Source organism: Pseudopipra pipra, chromosome 10, assembly GCF_036250125.1.
Source record: "Pseudopipra pipra isolate bDixPip1 chromosome 10, bDixPip1.hap1, whole genome shotgun sequence".
NCBI classification, from domain to species: domain Eukaryota; kingdom Metazoa; phylum Chordata; class Aves; order Passeriformes; family Pipridae; genus Pseudopipra; species Pseudopipra pipra.
Window position 1 is genome coordinate 25,590,072 of NC_087558.1, and position 18,187 is coordinate 25,608,258.

An 18,187-nucleotide genomic window follows, 5' to 3' on the forward strand; every position below is an offset into this window, starting at 1 on the left:
TGCTTTCTCTTGCCATACTGTGCCTAATGCAATTTGATGCTGCAATAAAAATAGATGATACTCGACTCCTGTACCCAGCCCAGTGGGCAGTGGTGGGCAGGGCACAGAGCCTGTGCTCAGCTGCTGCTTGTGGGCAGGTGCTCCAGGGCCTCTGTTTTCAGTTATCTTTGTTGTCACCTATGAGGTAAATAAAATCTCTGCCTTTAAATACACATTTTTGACAACCAAGTTAGCAGTTCCCTCCATGCCTTTGGCTAAGTCAAAGCATGCTTAATTATTGAAATCACCCAGAGGAATATATATCTGTCCAGTCCCCTCAATGTCAGACAATTGTACTGAAAGCAATAGAACATTAAACCAACTGTTTCACAGTCGCTGCCAAAACCCACACATCTACCAAACCCATCCGGTGAACTCAGAGTTTGACTGACATGTATTCTTAAACAAAACAGGGCATTTACAGGGCAAGAACAGGAAAATGAGAGATGAGGTGAGCTCTGCAGTTTCACACAGTGGTGCTGGTGGGTGTTTCCAGATATAAATCCATGCAAATTTTTTTGAAAAAGAAATATCAGGCTTTTGCTTCATCAACAAAAGAAGCTGTTGACATAGTTTTGTCAGACACAGCTGATAAGGATAATTATGTGGTGAGAGCTTAGTCATCCATATCACAGTGACAGAAAGGCAGATTCTCCTAAAAATAATGTCAGCACCACAAAACTCTCAGGATCTCAGCACAAAGCCTTCCAGATCCCTACCATGATCCAGTGGGCGCGGGAATGTGAGGGCGCCAGGATGAACCACTAGAGGGAGCCCATTTTTCTCCATAAATCCAATTTCCATAATTGTTCCGTACGCACACATTGTGCAGTCACAAATCAACACAGCATCACAAAGTGTAAAGTATGCAAATTTCTATGTATATTTTAAGTCAAACAGAAAGAGAGATACATAGTTCAGGCATGGCCTCCTCTGACATTCACACCAAAACACTTGCCAGATGGAGGAAAAGGCACAATTAATTCCCTGTGTTTTGCCTCATCAGAAATAGCACTCTAAACCCAGCAGGCTACAAAGGCCATTACGATTTGTCCCTAACAAATTCATTTGCATAAATGGGTTGATATTTCATCTGAGAGTTCACCATGGAGCAGCTAACCTTGAGAAATCTCTCTGCCTTGAGTAACTACAAACCAAATGTAACAACCACCTCAAAAAGTGCTGGATCAACAGCGTGTCCCTTTTCAATGAAGAATAAAGATCTTTCCTGGGGAGTGGTGGAGCCCCAGATTTTATGTTTCATGCCACAGATGCAGGTTTGCCCCACTTCGCAATTTCCAGCAGCTGAAATGCCCCCAAGATGGGGTTCCATTACCCCCTTCATACTCTGAGAGCCTCGTCAAGTCCCATCCTGTCACCAGACCTGTTCTCTACTTAGATAACACTTCTCCAAATGGCTCCAACACATACACTTGCCAAGGTTTTCATTACAAAAACTAATTATACAGCCTAAAGGACTAAAAGATTAAAAAATTGTTCTGATTCCTTCCAGCTAAAGAGCCAGGGAAGGATCCATGTGAGATGTGTGACTAGATGGCCAGCAGTATAGCCTGGCAAAGTCCACCTGGTTTTTTTCTGTACCCTCCTCTTCTTTCACTGCATTGCACCCATCGCCTGTGTCAACAAGCTCAACTTAGCAGCAAGCCAAGTCTAGGAAGGATTAATCTCAGGAATAAACAAGCCAAAGCAGAAGTCCAGCCCAAACAGTGAGCAAGGACCAAGCACATCCACATCAAATCACAACTCTCAAGTCTTCTCCAGTCCATGAGAGAACTATCTCTGCTGGGGAGCAGTCACCCATTCAACATCAGTAACCCAAAGACACCCTCCATGAAGTCAGAGAAAGCTGGATATCCTCCCCAAAACACAATATTTCTTGGTGTAGGGTCACTCTCTTCTATCACAAATGCTACTGTGAACCTAAGATGACCAGCCCTTATCACAGGCACTAAGAAGCACACCTAGAGGAGACATCTCTCTCCCTCAGTCACCAGAGCAGGAGACCAGCAATAGGGTGATGGTGTCTGGGTAGCAAGAATAGCAGACAATAAGAATGGAGGCTTGCCACCTCCAGAAGACTCAACAGGAAAGAGAATAACTGGAAGTTGTCAAACTGGTTTCCCACATTTTGTAGCAATCACAGAAAGGGGGTGTGGGTCATCCAGCCAGAGAGCAGGAACATTCTCCAACACACAGGAAAACTTTGCTAAAGTTTGTACATCTTACAGAAGCAAGTGTTGTAACTTTCCCAAACTCAAGGAGCAGGGGACTTTCTCCCAAGCGCCAGAAACCTTCTTCTAGGTAGATCTTCACCCAAGTCTCTGGTGCACGGCTGTCTGTCAGGATTGCTAAAATGAGCAGACGCTGCTTTCATGTTTGGGAGTTTTGCCATTGACTTCAAAGTACTGAGATATAACACCTTGTGTATTCCCTAAACACACTTAATAACAGCACCTGACACATTTAAAGTCTTAGACACGTTAAAGGCATCGCACAACACTAGCAAAAAACCAGGAAACCCTGTCTAGGTGGTTCATGAGAAATCTGGTAAACCAAGAGTCTACCCCTGAATCAGATGCTTATCTATTAGCCAGCTTATAACTGTGTGACGGCTTCTTCAACTCATCTGTACAGCCAGAAGCAGGGACAACCTTCTGGTGAGCTGTGCAGACTTTAGATTATTCATAATCCTTTAAAATCATAACAAAGAATACAGATTAGAAGGTGTAAAGCGTGCAGTAAGTGTTCTAAAACCAACACAAACACAGCCATGTCAGCCTGAGTCAGAGCCTGCATCGTGGGAGCTCACTGAACTCCTTTTGCAGTCATGCTCTGGGGATGCAGGCAGTCCATGGTTTAGCTCCTGGTGCCAGGCTGGTGTGACAGCCACACACCAAGCAGTGCCTGGGGCCAGTTCAGAGCAGACACGAGCAAGGTCAGCCGAGTGTGGCAGCACTGCTTTGGGGGCAAGGCCGTGGGGCTAAGACATGAGTGATCCCCTTTGCTTCAGGGCAAGCAATGGAAAAAAGGAACAGCTAAGTCACTTTGGAGAAGGAGCAAGTGAAGGGCTTTTGTCTCCAGAGAGCTCAGAAATAAGGTAAAAACATGGTTCATGGGGTAGCTCTTGGGCCTCTCTGACAACATGGAGAGGGCCACCAACAGGAAACCTCTGCATAGGTCCAACTGGAGACAACACTGAACCGACTTCATCAGCATCTCTTAGCTTAGCCAAAAGTTGTTTTATCACAGAATCATCAAGGTTGGAGGAGACCTTCAACATCATCTAGTCCAATCATCAACCCGGCACCACCATAACCCCCTCTTATCCGTACCTCCAAGTACCACATCCAGATGCCTCTTGAACACTTCCAAAGATGGCGATTCCACCACCTCCCTGGACAACTTATTCCAATGCCTGACTCCTCTTTCAGTGAAATTTTTTTTCTAGTATCTAATCTGAACCTCCTCTGGTGCAACTTAAGGCCCTTTCCTCTCGTCCTTTCACTTGAGATATGTCAGAAGACACCCACCCCAACCTCACCTGTGTCCATGTGTTTGCATTCACAGGTGTCAGGCAGGCATAACCTGACAAGGCTCCATGCAGATGACAACCCCCACGGTCATCAAGTTGAAGTAATGCCATTGAAACCAATAGCTGTTGAAGCAATGACTATTTGGACAAAATGTGGAATTATAAACCGTACAATTCTGCACTTATTACACATGGGTATACTGCAGGAGGGTGTTGAGACTCTTCTTTTTTGGAGACAGCAAAACTGGCACCAACCTCTGCACCAACCTGCACAACTGCTAAAAAGTCCAGATGATAGACAACACTACTTTATCAGGACATTTCTGAAGTTGGTATCTATGTACACTGATGTTTTAACTGCACTGGGTAAGTACTACAGCAACAGAAAAGTGTGTCCCTGACTACATATCAGTCAGGAGGAACGCACAGTAATTACCAATGAAAATCATTCAGTCTGTTAGCTGTTTTAAATACTGGCTATAGTATCAGCAGCAGGTTTATGTGTGGATCCTTCTTCCCCCCAAGCACTTCTTCATATTACTTTCCATGCGGTATTCCTCAAGTTTTCATAGCATTTATCTACAGTTTCCCTGTTTACAGTAACAGCCAGAGGTGCCCAGTTGGATACCTACAATTTTAACTGCTGTTGCTTGAGACTGCCAGCGTATATGCTCATAGCAACAAACAGCAGGAAACAAAACTCCTGGATCCTAGAAATCTGCGTCCTGTCACTTTTTGAACCTTAACAATGTGCAGACACAAGATGTTTCGCTCTCTGCTAACCTGTGATATGCGATACTTGTAACGATACGTGATACTTGTAACCACAGCTCCTGCGAGCCTCAGTGACTGCCCCTGTAGTACTATCCCTGTGTACAACGCTGCAGCCACTTCCACCAGTGTTTGTAAACATTTTGTCTTCCAAGAATTTTCCACTTGAAACAGGACTGCTAATGTATTCACGTTTGTAATAATTAGATGCAAATTTATAAAAAGCCACTTTCTTGCTCAACTGAATTACTATTCTATTAATAGCGATGTTCAAATTATTTTGAAACTTCCCACTGTTTAAACTTCAAGGAGTGCTCATTTTACTTTGGAAATTTACTCTCACTTGTAACTTGACAAAGAAAGTATTAATTTGTTCAAATTTATGAGACATGTATATGCATCAGCCTTTTCCATTCACAGGTCAGATAACAAATTGGTTTCTCTGAAAAACTACCCAATGAAATATTCAACATAAGGCATTCTGTAAGCTTAGATGTGCACTACAAACTGCTGTTTTACTGGGGTGTCCCTGTAGGTTGGCTCTGGCACGTACGCCTGCATGTTTTATGCTTTGTCTGAAGGAGGAAGCTCCCACAAGTGAGGAGAAACCTCTCGGATATGGGTCACAAGTTGGTGTATCAAAACTTAGATGAGAATTTTTTAAAAAAACTACAATACATCAGCATATTTTCCCCAAGCTTTCAAGAAAAAAAAAAAAAAAAGAAAGAAAAAAACCCACCCAAACCCATAAACCAGATCTTCAATATTCTTTACTATTTCATTGGTTTCTGCAAAGAGGAGGAAATCAAGATTTGTCCAAAGCCAGACCAAAGGCAAGAAGACACACTGAGGTATGTTGCACGATTTTCCTCTGTCATTTTAGTCCTGCTTCGTTTTTATCAAGTGACAAATACCATTTATACGTTTGTTCCCTATCCAGAAGAAGATTAGAAGAAATCAATTCCTCTCTCATAACCTTGTGGCATTTTCCAGCTCTGACACTAAAACCCATTTCAGTCTGATTATCCCCATTTCTGAACCAAAACCCTGGAACCGTTTCAATTGTACTCAAAACAGAAGCAACGAGACAATGAGAAAAAAGAGAGAACGACCACTGAACACTTGCTGCGACCACCCCCTCTCACAGCTCCGCTCGCATCGCCAGCACCGCGAAGAGACCCTTTCCAGCCCGGGGGTGCTGCAAGGGGCGAGGGGAGCCCGCCCCTCGGGGAAACCTCTCGGGTCCGACTTCTCGCCGCCCACGACGCGAGACAAACTCCAGCGGCGGGCGGGAGCGCACCCCCGCCCCGCGGCACCCCGAGCCGTGCGGGGATCCCCCCGTGGGCTGCCCCGGCCGGGGGCACGGCGCCTTCGGCCGCCCCCCGCACACTCCTCCGCGGCACTCACCGGAGATCTCGGCCTGGGGCACGCCGCTGAGGCTGAAGCCCTTGGCCCCATACAGCTGCCGGACCTCGGCGCAGCTCCTCGCCTTGCTGCCGCTGTCACCGCGAGCCGGGGCGGAGGCGACACACAGCAGCCAAAATCCCCACGGAAAGACACGCATCCTTCTCCGCTGGCCCCGCCACCTGCCGTGCGAAGGGCAAAGCCAAGGTCCCGCGGCGGGGAGGCGGCCGGGGGGGCGCAGGGTGCGGCCCCCTCCGCGAGCAGCCCCGGCGGGACGGCGGGCGAGGGCGGCGGGCGGGGGAGCCCCGGCTGCCCGAGGCGTGAGGGGAAGGCGCCGGCGAGTTCAGCCCGGACGCCGCCGCGGCTCGGGCGGAGGGGGCAGAGATCCAAGTTCGGCCGCGCCGCTTCAAAGCCCCGGAGCGTGAGCGCGCAGAGGGCTTTTGTTCTTAGCGCGGCTGCATCCCCGGGCAGTCCCGCCGCGATGCTGCGGCGCCGCCGGGCCGGGCGGAGCGCGGCGGGGCGGGGCGCGGGGCGGGCTGCGGGGCTGCACCCGCGGCGGGGCCGGGCCGGGCTGGGCTGGGCTGGGCTGGGCTGTGCCGGCACCGCTCCACCTGCGCGCGGAGCGGGCGGCGGGGCGGCTCCGAGCGAGGCAGGGCTTCCCCCGCCGGACGTGGCATCACACGGCCCCGCGCCAATCCCGCGCGGGGCGCAGCCCCCGCCCCGCCCCGCGCCCCCGCCTGCGGGCGCTACGCAGCGCCCGCAGCCGCCGGGCCGGGGCGAGGAGCATCCCGAACCCTCCCCGGGCAGGGCAGGGCAGGGCAGGGCGGGGCAGGGCTCGGCTCGGCTCACGCCAGCCCCAGAGCGCTGGCAGCACTCGAGGGGCCGTACGCCGTCCTTCGGGAAGGACGCGGTGACAACGCGCATCAAACCCATCTTTGTCTGCGGCGCGGTCCGGGTGGTCGACCTGAGGACTCCGAGTCCCTCAACGTGGTGGGAAAACAGCCGTATAGAAGACTCAAATTATACCACACTTTGCCAGACCGGCGAGTAGAAAGCATCTCAGCTGAGAGCCTGAGAGTCCCAGCAAGGTCCTGGGGAGGCTAAAAGTGCCCCTTTAAGAGCAGATGGGGAAAGAGAGGCGATTTTCAACGACACGTTCTCAGCTTTGGAGTTTAGTTCCTACAGCAGCCTGTCAGCTCTTGAAACTGGTGCTCTGCAGCTCTACCAGCCGTGTTTTAAACTGCTTCCCACAGAACTGAGGCATCTGTGATCACCTGTGTGTGTCAAGACAATGCCCGCGTGCTTTCCCCAAATGAGCTTGCAGGCTTTTGGCCAGCATCTAACAAGTTTCAAAACAGACAGAGGATGCAAAGATAACTACTGAGAGCAGTTGTTTTCTGTGGAAAAAGGAGAGGGAATCTGCCCATGTCCCAGCTGAAGCATTTGGATGAGCTTACATCTTACAATACAGTGGAAACCTCATCACTGTGCCCCCCCAACCCCCAAAATTTATCAGAGATCGTACTTTTTGGACTAGGCACTCAGACATGTAAAAATATGTGGAAAACAGGCAGTTCTCATCTCACTGCTTCAGAACTGCTTGTTCTCCTGGGGAATGAGTAAGAGAGAAGTAAGTGACAGCAAAGTAGGAGCCCCAGGGAGTGGCAGTAGGGATGAGGAAAGTTGTTGGTTTCCTATGAAATTGCCTAATGATTTCCTATTAAATCTTCCTAATTAGAGATACGACAAAGCAGATTAAGAGGATCTAACCGCAAAGGCAGGCAGAATTTTGTAATGAAGATCATGACTAAGGTGACACATCATTACCACCAAAAGTTAAAAGCTATAAGTCAGATACACCCCAATACACTCCAGATCTCAGTTCTTTCAGAGATGACATTGTGCCTTTTGGCCTCTTGCTGCATCTCTCAGTGATGTACGGTTTAGAAACCCAAGGCTTACAGAATCCCAAAAACTTGGTACACCTCAGCCTGGAGCTTGCTTTGTGAGCTTTCTGGAATCTGAAAATAGGTCTCGTTCCTTGAAATATGTGGGGAAAATATCTGCCATGGATCATGCAAAGTTTGACCTACCCTGTTTTCAAATGGGAACTCTTTTGTAAATGCAAAAGGACTGCACACATAGGAGGTTACCAAGTGTTATGTGGCACAAGGTTATTTCAGCCATTACTCCTGGGGATTTTTCTAATTTTATAGTCATAACCCTTTCCTCACCTCTGGCTTTGTAAACATCACTTGAAGACCTATGTCCAGCCACAATAACAGCAGAAAAGAACCAGCAGAGGAAACTGTACATATATTGCCATGACTAGAGAAACACTAGGATCTCGGTTCCTCCTTTTGGAAAATCAAATACTTAAAGACACACAATTAACAACAGTCTCATTTGGGTCTGTTGAGGGGAATGAGCTCCAGGAATGCAACCTCCAAAGAGACAAAGTACTTGATAGAGAAGAAAGGCAGAGTCATAAACCTTTTATCTGGTCTGGTGCTACAGAATGACTCAGGGTGGATGACATAGAGGACCAAGGCAGTACGATTTCATTTTCTCTTTTTCTTCTCAAAGCCTGGGGTTGGATACTTGCCGCTGTTGTATATTGAGGGCTTGCTTTCAGCTCTGCCTAAAGTGACCTTGGGGAAGCTGTCTGTGAGCTATGGCTGCACCCCAGGGTTTCAGCACAAAGCCCTCTACACTCATACAGCTGCTGAAGTGCACTGAAATACTATCTGCTGGCAGGGAAAGATTTGGGACTGAAACCCTTGGGTTTTGGCCTTGGAACCATCCCCTGAGCTATGGATCATTTCACAGGCCAAAATATTTCCCTTCTTCATATACATCTCACTTCCCCAAGCTGGGTGACAACAGTGCCAGCAGCAGGGACTGAAGTCATGTCATTCCTGATAAAATCCTGAGAGACCACAGCACACACTCTGTGCGTTCACATGCACTCGGCAGTTCCCCCAGTGACACACTAGGCTACCAACTGCCAGCACAGATCAGACTGCCAGCTCCCAAGCACTTTTCAGGAGCTACAAATGAATAACAAGCTCTGCTGCGAACCTCCCTGATTAAGTGACCATCAGCAGATCACTTATCTCCTAAATAGGGATAAGAGTGCTTCTTACCTAACCACCTGCCTGTGAGATAGAATCATAGAATCAACCGGGTTGGAAGATGCTCGCATACTATCAGAATGAGAAGCTTATAAGTAGACAAATTAAAAATAAACCTGAGCTTATATCAGCTCTTCAACAGAGAAGCTTTTTGCAAGTCTATACAGGATCCAATCCTGCACAAACAAATCTTAAATGATGAGGTACATCTATTTTGCTGTTAAGTTTGTATGCACATGCAGGATTTGACCAGGTCCATTTCAAGTAAATTGAAATAAACATCCTCAAAGTGTCATGATGAAAATGCATTTTTGGCATCCATTATAAATTTGTGCGTACCTGAGGATCAGATCCAGTTTCTGAACATTCTCAGCTAAGAGAATGGAGCTTGGCAAAAAGTAAAAAAAAAACATTGTCCAAAAACAGGCAGAAAGAACTAGAACTGAGGAAGATAAGAAAAAGCACAATAAAACACAAAGATGAGTAGACAAAATGCAGAGGAGGAGAAAAGCAAACAGCCAGCCAAGCAAGATAGCCACAGGAAGACAGAAAATCCATCCCGCTCTGGAGATCACCTCTTGACAGTCCCGACAAAAAGCACTGCCCACTGAAAAGCTGATCCAGGTATTATGAAGTGAGAATAATGAAGAAGAGCCAAATCATCTGGCACAAGTGGGGAAAGCTACCATTTAAAAACAAGAGGTGAACAGAGGCTTTCTACAACCTCAACTTTCACAGGGATATCTTGTTTTTTAGCACTTTCCAAAAGTTTCACAATGCAGTGGACATTGCATCTCTTTTTCATCTTGATGCAAGTCAAGAATTGTACAGGCAGCAAGGCAATTACACTGACTAGACCTCCAGCTGCTTCCAAAATGGACCTATGCCGAGTTACAGCAACCTGCAGTCTGACAGGAAAACCAGAACAGGAAAAACCCCAGATAACCTTATCAAATTGCATTGTATCTTTGATGCCACATAAAAGAATAGAACATTCCCACTTGAATTCAGTGGTGTTTCTGCTTTCTTCCCTATGCATCGAGTACAGAGTTCATACTGTCTGGAAGTGGGGAGGGAAAGAGATGGGCAAAGCCTAAGTTGTCTTTTCCTTGCTCTCACCACCGTTATGTGTAATGAAGCCCTTGGCCCATTCCCCCTAGCCAGTTTTATGATACATTTGATTCTGTGGCAACATCAACAAAACTGGCACCTTTAGATTAAAAATCTTCATCAAAGTAGGATTATCTCAGTACCTTTTCTGCCTATGTCCTTTATTCCCTGCAATAGCTGTCTCCTACAGGATTCAAGAAAGCCCTTCCACTGCTCCCTGCCCCCCCCACACGGGCTGGTGTTCAGCAGAAGCTGGACATGTGTTTCGCTGAATCAAATATAATTAAGTTATTCAGAGGATTTACTCAATTACACCTCACTATGTACAGCTATTTACTTCTTTGCTGGCTCTTCCTTCATTAGAAATCTGGCATCTCCTCTTCCCGTCTGCACACATTCCCCCATAAAGCCTTTCTGACATGCGCAAGCAGCACGTGTCTGGTTGTTTTGATCACCAAAAATATCAAATCAGTTCCTCTGAACTCTTGGAACATCTATGTACAACTGCCAAATCCAGCTTGATCTCAGTTGACTTTGTAAGATGCCATTTGCCTTCCTGAAATACTAAGACTTGTTGGGATTTGTGTGTCCAGATTAATTAATCAGGAACATTGTTTAATAGATGCACAGAGCCAGGGATCCTTCCAAGTTCTTGAGCAAACCAGATTCAGGCCCCAGGGCAAGGACAATCACAATCCTGGCTGCTGAGGAACAGAGGGAGAGGTGCTGGACTGAGGACAAGTGTAGCAGGGTACACTTGAGCTGGGCCAACCTGCTGTTCGACCCTTGGGTGCGACAGACCAATGCTTCATTTTCCCATGTGTGGCTAGTACTCTGCAGAGGAAGATTAGGAACAACTAAGTAATTTCAGACAGAGAATCTGGCTAATGCAGGTAATTGCCACTCTGTGCAGTATTTTGAATTGAATAACTCAATTTTACAGCAGCAATTTAAAGGAATGTATTGCTCTAATGACCTCCTACAAATGACTCCACCCTGCAGGACTGTACTTGTGTTATATCTGAGTCAGAGATTTCCCAGTAGAAAGAAGTCTTAAAGGCCAAAAAATAAATAAATGCCATAAAGTTGTTAGAGAAACTGCTGCTAATTGGGTCTGCCCCAGGAAGTACATTTTATCTTTTCTGGACACTTTCAATTAAGCTTTTTCCAGTCCCAGGTCTCCAAAACATATGCAGCCATGAACAAAGAATATGGACACATCATTTGAATCTGGTTTATGTTTGATAAGCAGAGCTTAGCTTGATAGTATGAAATTACTCAGAATTGGCCCCAAAATTACTGATTTAGAAATGTGTCCTTTTAGCATGCCCCTGCAGTGATGTATAGATAATTTGTCCCACTTCCTGCAAAAGTTGCAATCAGACAACTTCCTCTTATAATTCAAGAGGTTATATTCTGCAGCTGAATGTTTTTGAAAGGGATTTTTCAAGTAAAAACCTTCCCTCATTCTCGCTGTCTTCAGTCTCTGGCGTTGACCTAAGAGAGACATCAGCAGGAGCACACTCTGTTCCCATGAATACCAGCTCCAACAGTGTGTTCCTGAGCATTGCTCTGAGGCAAATAGAAGTGGGACAGTCATCACAGACTTCTGCAGGAGGAAGAAGTTACAGCCATGAAGCAAGAAACGTGTGGAGTTGCAATACAGGCATCTGGCATCCCTAATGGAACTTCTCAGCTGGCACTTTATCCTCAGCTGTTGCTACATTAAACACTACAGACTAAAGCACTTAGACGAATTAATACAATTATCTTACATTCTGCTCAAGTGTTTATTCCCCCCCACACACGTTCAGTTAGGGACAACATAACCTGTTTTTCTAGAGAAACCGACTGTGAGGAAACACCAACAGTGCTGTACTTAAAAGCACCCGACACCTCCAGTTGGGAGCAGAGGCTCTCCCACTCCAGGCTATGTCTGTGGCTCAAGAAAATCCCCAGCACCAAGCAGGTGTCAACCAGAGGAGCAGGTAAGCCAGGGTTATCACCAGGTACCTGGCAGGACAGCTAACAGCAAATGGTGGGCAGTCTTCCACACGTGGGGGAGAAAACCTGACTTGGAGTTTGGAAATGTGTCCTTCCTGTTCCTTTCTCTCTGAACAGTTAGTTAAGATAATTAGCAGGTGACACACATTTTCTGACATGTGCCAGCTTCACTTCTGATCTAACTGTACATGAGCAGAGTTACAGCTGGAATAGATTTGGGCCAGCTTTTTCATTTTAAGATCGATGCATTTTGCAACACAAAGACAGTGCATGCATATGCTTTGCCTACATAACTTTGAAGGTGCTCCAAGACCGAGCCCTCAGAAGATAGTGTAGGTCCAGCATTTTTTCCTGGTTGAGGATTAAGCACCCTTAAAATCCAACATTCTCATGTAATGTTACTGCCTCTCTAGTTATTCTTTCTTTGGCCAGTACTGCATAAGCATCTAGTGTTGGGTTTTTCAAGATGCCAAACAACACAAACCCATCTCCTTAAGATTAAAAATAGAGCCCTTAATCTGATTTCATTTCCTCAACCTGCTAGAAACCAGAGAGCATGAACACAAGGAGATGTAAAGACACCGAGTGTTAGAAATGATAGAACTCACCAGGGCACTCAGTTCTTTCTTACAGGATTTTTGGTTTGTTGGTTGGTTTGTTTTTACAGGGCTACTTTTGAGCATAGCCTTCAAAATAAATTGTTTGCAATAGCTATGTATTTTTACACCACCTATATAGTTTTGCCTTAGGGAGGACTTGTCTTCTGTGGTTAAAGGAGCAAAGCTTAGTTCCTTTGCCTCTATTGTAGCAGATGCCAGAGACACAGCTTTTTAAAGCATTTTAAGTAGAAGTTGGTGGACTGAGGGACCCTGGATCAGACTTTCAAATCTTCCTTGCTGCCTTACAAAAGCTAAGCAGTTAGGTGCAGTGACTCACTCACACTGACATTTTTGGGAGAGAATGATGCCTTTTATAATAACATTTATATTCCTCCACTGATGTCTCAACACTGGCTAATTTAGAAAAGAAACATGTAGTGCAGGGTTGAAAGGTCACAGGCCAGCCAAAGAACTTATGAGATCATGGGACTATGAAAGAGGCTTCGGGTTTAAAATAAAATAGCCTTTTTTCTTTTTGTTTCCTTTTTTTTTTAAGGAACAGACAAACTTTTCTGAAAGGCCAGGAATTTAATCTGAACTCTTCTTTCACATACTGTACAAATAAAAACTACACAGAAGGACTGCTCGGGGGGGGGCGTTCAGTAGAGTTTGTCTCCAGAGGTCACTTTAATCTATATTGAGTTGAGAAAGAGAGGGAGAAGGAAGGATACACATTTACTTTTAGAAATCTGCCAGCCCTCTTTAAGTTCTGACGTTACCACTGCCAAGCCAATACCCTTCTTAGATTATTCTCCCACCAGTCTAGTGGGGACTCTGCAGTCCAGTGAGTTTGAAATTAAATTATGAAATATTGGATTATTTGTGGCTGTTGTAATCTTCTTTATCCACACTGTTCTTTTCCTTATTCTAGTCTCCCAGTATTTCCCCATAAGAGCCAAAGGAAAAGGTAACCCCAAAAAAGCTTACAATATAATAAACTTGCATCCATAGTATTCTCTAAACTGGTGTTTGCACCCTCAACGGATTTTAACACAGATGCAGCTTTGAGATTAAAATCAGGGCCAGATTTTCTGGCTTTGTGTCCTTTCAATGGCTGCTAGCTTATAAAGTGTTCTTCCCCCTCCTCCACCCCCCCCCCAAAAGAGGACTCCGTTAGTTTTTTCCCAATGTTAGATGTACATAACACTAATGAAAGAGTCCAGTGGAGACTCTTTCAGTCTGCAAATGAAACAGAGCATCCTTTCCCTTATAAAGGAGCCTGAAAATGCTAATATTGGATATCAAAATGAGTTTGCAAAAACAAAGAGGCCTAATGTGCTGTGTTCTCTCTTCCCTCCAATGCAGCACCAGCAGCTACCAAATACTATTTGCTGATGCAATATATATAATCCATATATCTTTAGTATGAGAATTTGTTATTAAACTAATTAAGCACAGAGTGCTTTCATAACTACAGCTGCTCAAAATGAAAAAGACAAAGTGGTTTCCTAATGGAACACGCAATTGATAAGAGAAGAAATTATTCTTTCACGTCTTCAGAATTTAAGGAAATAAAGACTAGCTCCAACAATGAAGCACTATATTTTATCCTTGCCGTCCTCTCAAATTTTCATAATAAAATGCTTAATCTCTGTGCTTTCTTGGCTTTGTTTTTGTAACATTAACAAGGTTCATAAACTCTAAGGTAACCCAGTATAAGGCACCTGTAAAACTTACTGAGCTGTGAGAAGAATTTCCTTTTGGGACATATTCAAAAACACTAGTAGAAACTGCATGCATTTTCTTAACCAAGTGAGGACTTGTAGTGGCTACCAGCATATCCATGGAGTTCTCTGCCTGGAAGAATGACCCAGTGTCAGAGGAGAGAACTATTTGCAATCACTGACTGCCTGTCCTTCCTAACTCCCACCTGGTAGAAACAGGACACTCTCTCTCTCACTCTCTTGACATGAGATCATGTAATACTTGCCTGTAAAGAAACTGCATTCCACTGTGACATCCTGTTCTCATACATGCTACAGGCTTTATTAGTGACACTGTGTCACCAACATCTGTCACCAGCCTCAGCCTGATAGCTCAAGTTCAATTACCAATGCTGATATCAGAATTTAGAGTTGTTCACTTAATAGCTGCTGTTGCTCCCATGTCCTCAAGGCAGACAAAAGCAGACCCATCGATGGCTGCCATTGATTTGATGGGTCACAAGGCAAAACCACCCTGCAGTGTGTCCACAATGGCCTTCTTGGGTATCAAAGCACAGCAATGTCTGTAAATCCTTATAAATTACACCAGTGTACTATCTAAACTTCTTACGTAGGCTTGGACAATTTCTTCCCTCCTCCCATTGCTCATTTTCCACAACTCACAAATGTCCATTTCACACAAACAAGAAAAATGAGCTGGGAAACACCCTACCCATAACTCAATTTTAAGGTAGAGAAATACAATTTTCTCCAAATCTTTCCTTTCTAATGTTTTGTGAAATGAACTGTTCAAAACTATGTATTGAGAAGATGAAAATCCTTCCCTTCAAAAAGTAGCATCATGAATGTACTCTTCTCTCTTCAAGAGATGCAGCATAGCCTGCAAGAGAAAGTCCTTTTTTTTCCATTTATGCGATTTGATTAGGTGTCCTGTTCATGTAGATTTGCAAGTTTTGATGCCATACTTTTAATTGTTGCTTTTGTATATGAAAAGCAAAATTGGAGATAGTCAAATGCAGAGAAAAACTGCAAAATTATCTTTGTTAATCCAGTAGAGATGGCTGGAATTTCTTTTCTCAAAGTCCCCTTAACATCAACATTCACATAGCTATTAATCCCAGATATCACTCTTGGCTGGAGAGATCCTGAGGCACAGTGCTGGAAGCTCAGAGGGTCAGTGTGGAAGCACTGTTTATGCTCTTCCCTGTAGCTCCGTTAGTGGCCGCTGCCAGAGACAGCCCTGTGGTCTGACCCATTCTCATGTGCACTTTACAGACTCTCAATTTATAATGTGGTGATCTGAAACCATTTAAAGTTACAGTTACATAAACAACAGCATTAAGAACTCAGCTGACTCCCAGTGAGGCTCTTTGTGCACTTTGATGCCTCAGCAGCAGGTTTCCCAGGATCAAGCAGCTCAGCTCCAGGGTTCCTGCATGCCTGGGGGGTGATGCTGAGGACAGACTCCTACCTCTTTGTCCTGTCCTGCAGTGTGCCAGGAGCCTCCGATGATACAAACAAACCTCTGTGGTATCTCAGTGTCTTTTGGTGTGGTGCCCCTTCCCAATTTGATATTTGTTTGTATGACATACGTATAATGATGCCAATAAAGAACCTAAGTTACAGATTTCCAGGGAGGTTCATAGGAACACTTAATTCATCCATCATGATGAAACCAGTAACATTGTATGTTATCTTTCTCTTCTCCCATACTCCATGAACCTCCTGCTATCCCTGCCTGCTGGTTTTGTCCTATACTCAGCTAGAAGGGCTGCTATTAGGATGCTTTTCCTCCTGTGTAGGCAGATTGTTTTGCCTTTTTAATGCTTCTCCTGATCCTGCCAGTCCAGAGAGCATGAGGCTCAGGAGGGGAACTGAGCTCACGTCTTCCTAAGGGCAATCACAAAAACTGAGGTGAATGAGCTTTCACACTTGCCTTGTTTTGTATTCCTTCAGCAGTGAGCCACAGCCATGAAGAGGTTCTGTCTGTGTGCAATAATCCAGAAAGTCAGGAACTCACTTCAGAACTTGCTATGCAGGACTGCTTGTTGCCATAGCTCTGACTCAATGATTCATCAACTTATTTGATTGACAGGGTTGATAGAAAATCTTAAGGGCTCTCCTGAGAATCAAAATCAAAAAGAAAATAAATCCATATGTAGGGGTGCCCTATATCTTTATAAAGCTTCTCTTAGTTGGGAACTAAGCTCATCTACTTTTAATTTCATATAATGAGAAAGTATGGACTTACCTTAGTAAGAACATGGCAAATATTAATTAAGTACTAGCAACTAAAAAGAATGGCAATAGCTACCAGGGAGGATAAGTCTGAGAGACTGGGGTTTAGACTGTATGAGGCTGAAAAAATAATAATAACCAGAAAGCATGGAGATTAAAATAGTGCTTGTTAATTAGAGAATATTGAAAACAGTGGGATAATGAGAAATGTCCACTTTTCACGTGTGCCAATGGAGACAGCTCCTTCCTAGAGTTAAGTCTCTGGTCTTTCTGTACATTGTGCTGTTAGAATGGGGTACCAGTTACGAGATCACTTAGTTAGTCAGATTTTGCCTTAAAGTACTGAGGGTTCTCCCCTAAACCATGTGGTGGTTTTAGGCTGACCTCACGAAGCTGAAAAACCCATTTGTAAGGAACTGTCCCACAGAAAAAGTTGAAATTCTACCATTATTGCTCCTACACTGTCAGAATTTCACGGGGGACACTTGACTGACTTGCTGTATCCGTGGCTTCCTTTCTAGGTGAGCTAAAGCAGCTAACAGCAACTGAGGATCTGCATCACGCTCCTGCTTTCAGGCAGAAACCTATTTTATTAGGAGGATAGAGACAAACTATAAATAAAACTGCATAAGGGCTTTACAAATCAGTGTTTTAAAAACTTAACTTTTCATCAATCTAATTGCTGCTCTGCTCTCTGTGATGCCACTTTATCTCAACAGAGATACAGGCAGCCTGTATTCTTTTAACCTCAGCAGGCTGTCACCGGTCTTTGATATAGCAGCTGTCTCATAGCTACCACTAGATTTCAATTAAATCAGGCTATATTTAGGGTGAAAATAGGGCTATTTTAAACTGCCATACCTGCCAACTTTTATTCACTCTCAGCAGTAGTTATTTTATTTGATGTACCTGGTTTTAAGCTGTGCCATCCATAAAATTAAAAAGATACCAGAAACTGTGATGTATTTTACATTCACATCACCAAAAATCTATCATTAAAAGCAGCGCTTCTCCAGAGAGGAACACACTTTAAGATGATAAATAACAGAATGTTCTCCACTCATAGCCAGGGTTGCTAGCACGGCCTTGCCATGGTGGGGCAATACAAATGAGTCTCTGGTGCCAAGGAGAATTAAACTCAATACATTTTTCACCATTTGCAGGGGTCTGTTGCTAACACTGTTAGTGCTTCCACAGAAAGACATGGTGTGGGGTCATCAGTGTAACACTTTTGTGTGGTGGTCCTACATAACATGCTTGTCTTAGGCACATACTATATGATTTGGAGTAAAATAGTCATGTCTCCTCGTGTTTTCACTTCAGATGGTCATTCCTTTCCTCCTTCTCTAACAAAGTTGCATCGTTTATGTTACATCAGCAGAAAACACCCAGAAGCCCCATTAACAGACAGACCTAAACCCTTGTTCCCCTCTGTTATGGTGGGGCACAGTTCCCAAAATACTGTAATGCTCAACCTGTGGTCAGTATGATCCACTAACTCTTAAAATCCTGTTCCATGCACATACACAGGTTAGCACACGCACAGACACATGCTGGGACACTAACCTGGCACCGAGAGCACCTCTCGTACAAAACCTGTGATCAACCCAT

At 44.8% G+C, this 18,187-nt stretch overlaps 1 protein-coding gene across 1 annotated transcript in view; it reads right to left on the bottom strand.

Moving 5' to 3' along the window:
- The window catches only part of GPC1 (glypican 1), a 204,962-nt gene extending 198,677 nt beyond the window's left edge, over nucleotides 1-6,285 (bottom strand). Inside the window, exon 1 of the mRNA XM_064666976.1 lies at nucleotides 5,771-6,285. Coding sequence (XP_064523046.1) covers nucleotides 5,771-5,927 — 157 coding nt within the window. The 5' untranslated portion in view covers nucleotides 5,928-6,285. The remainder of the gene's footprint in view (nucleotides 1-5,770) is intronic.
- Between the last annotated feature and the right edge of the window lie 11,902 nt (nucleotides 6,286-18,187).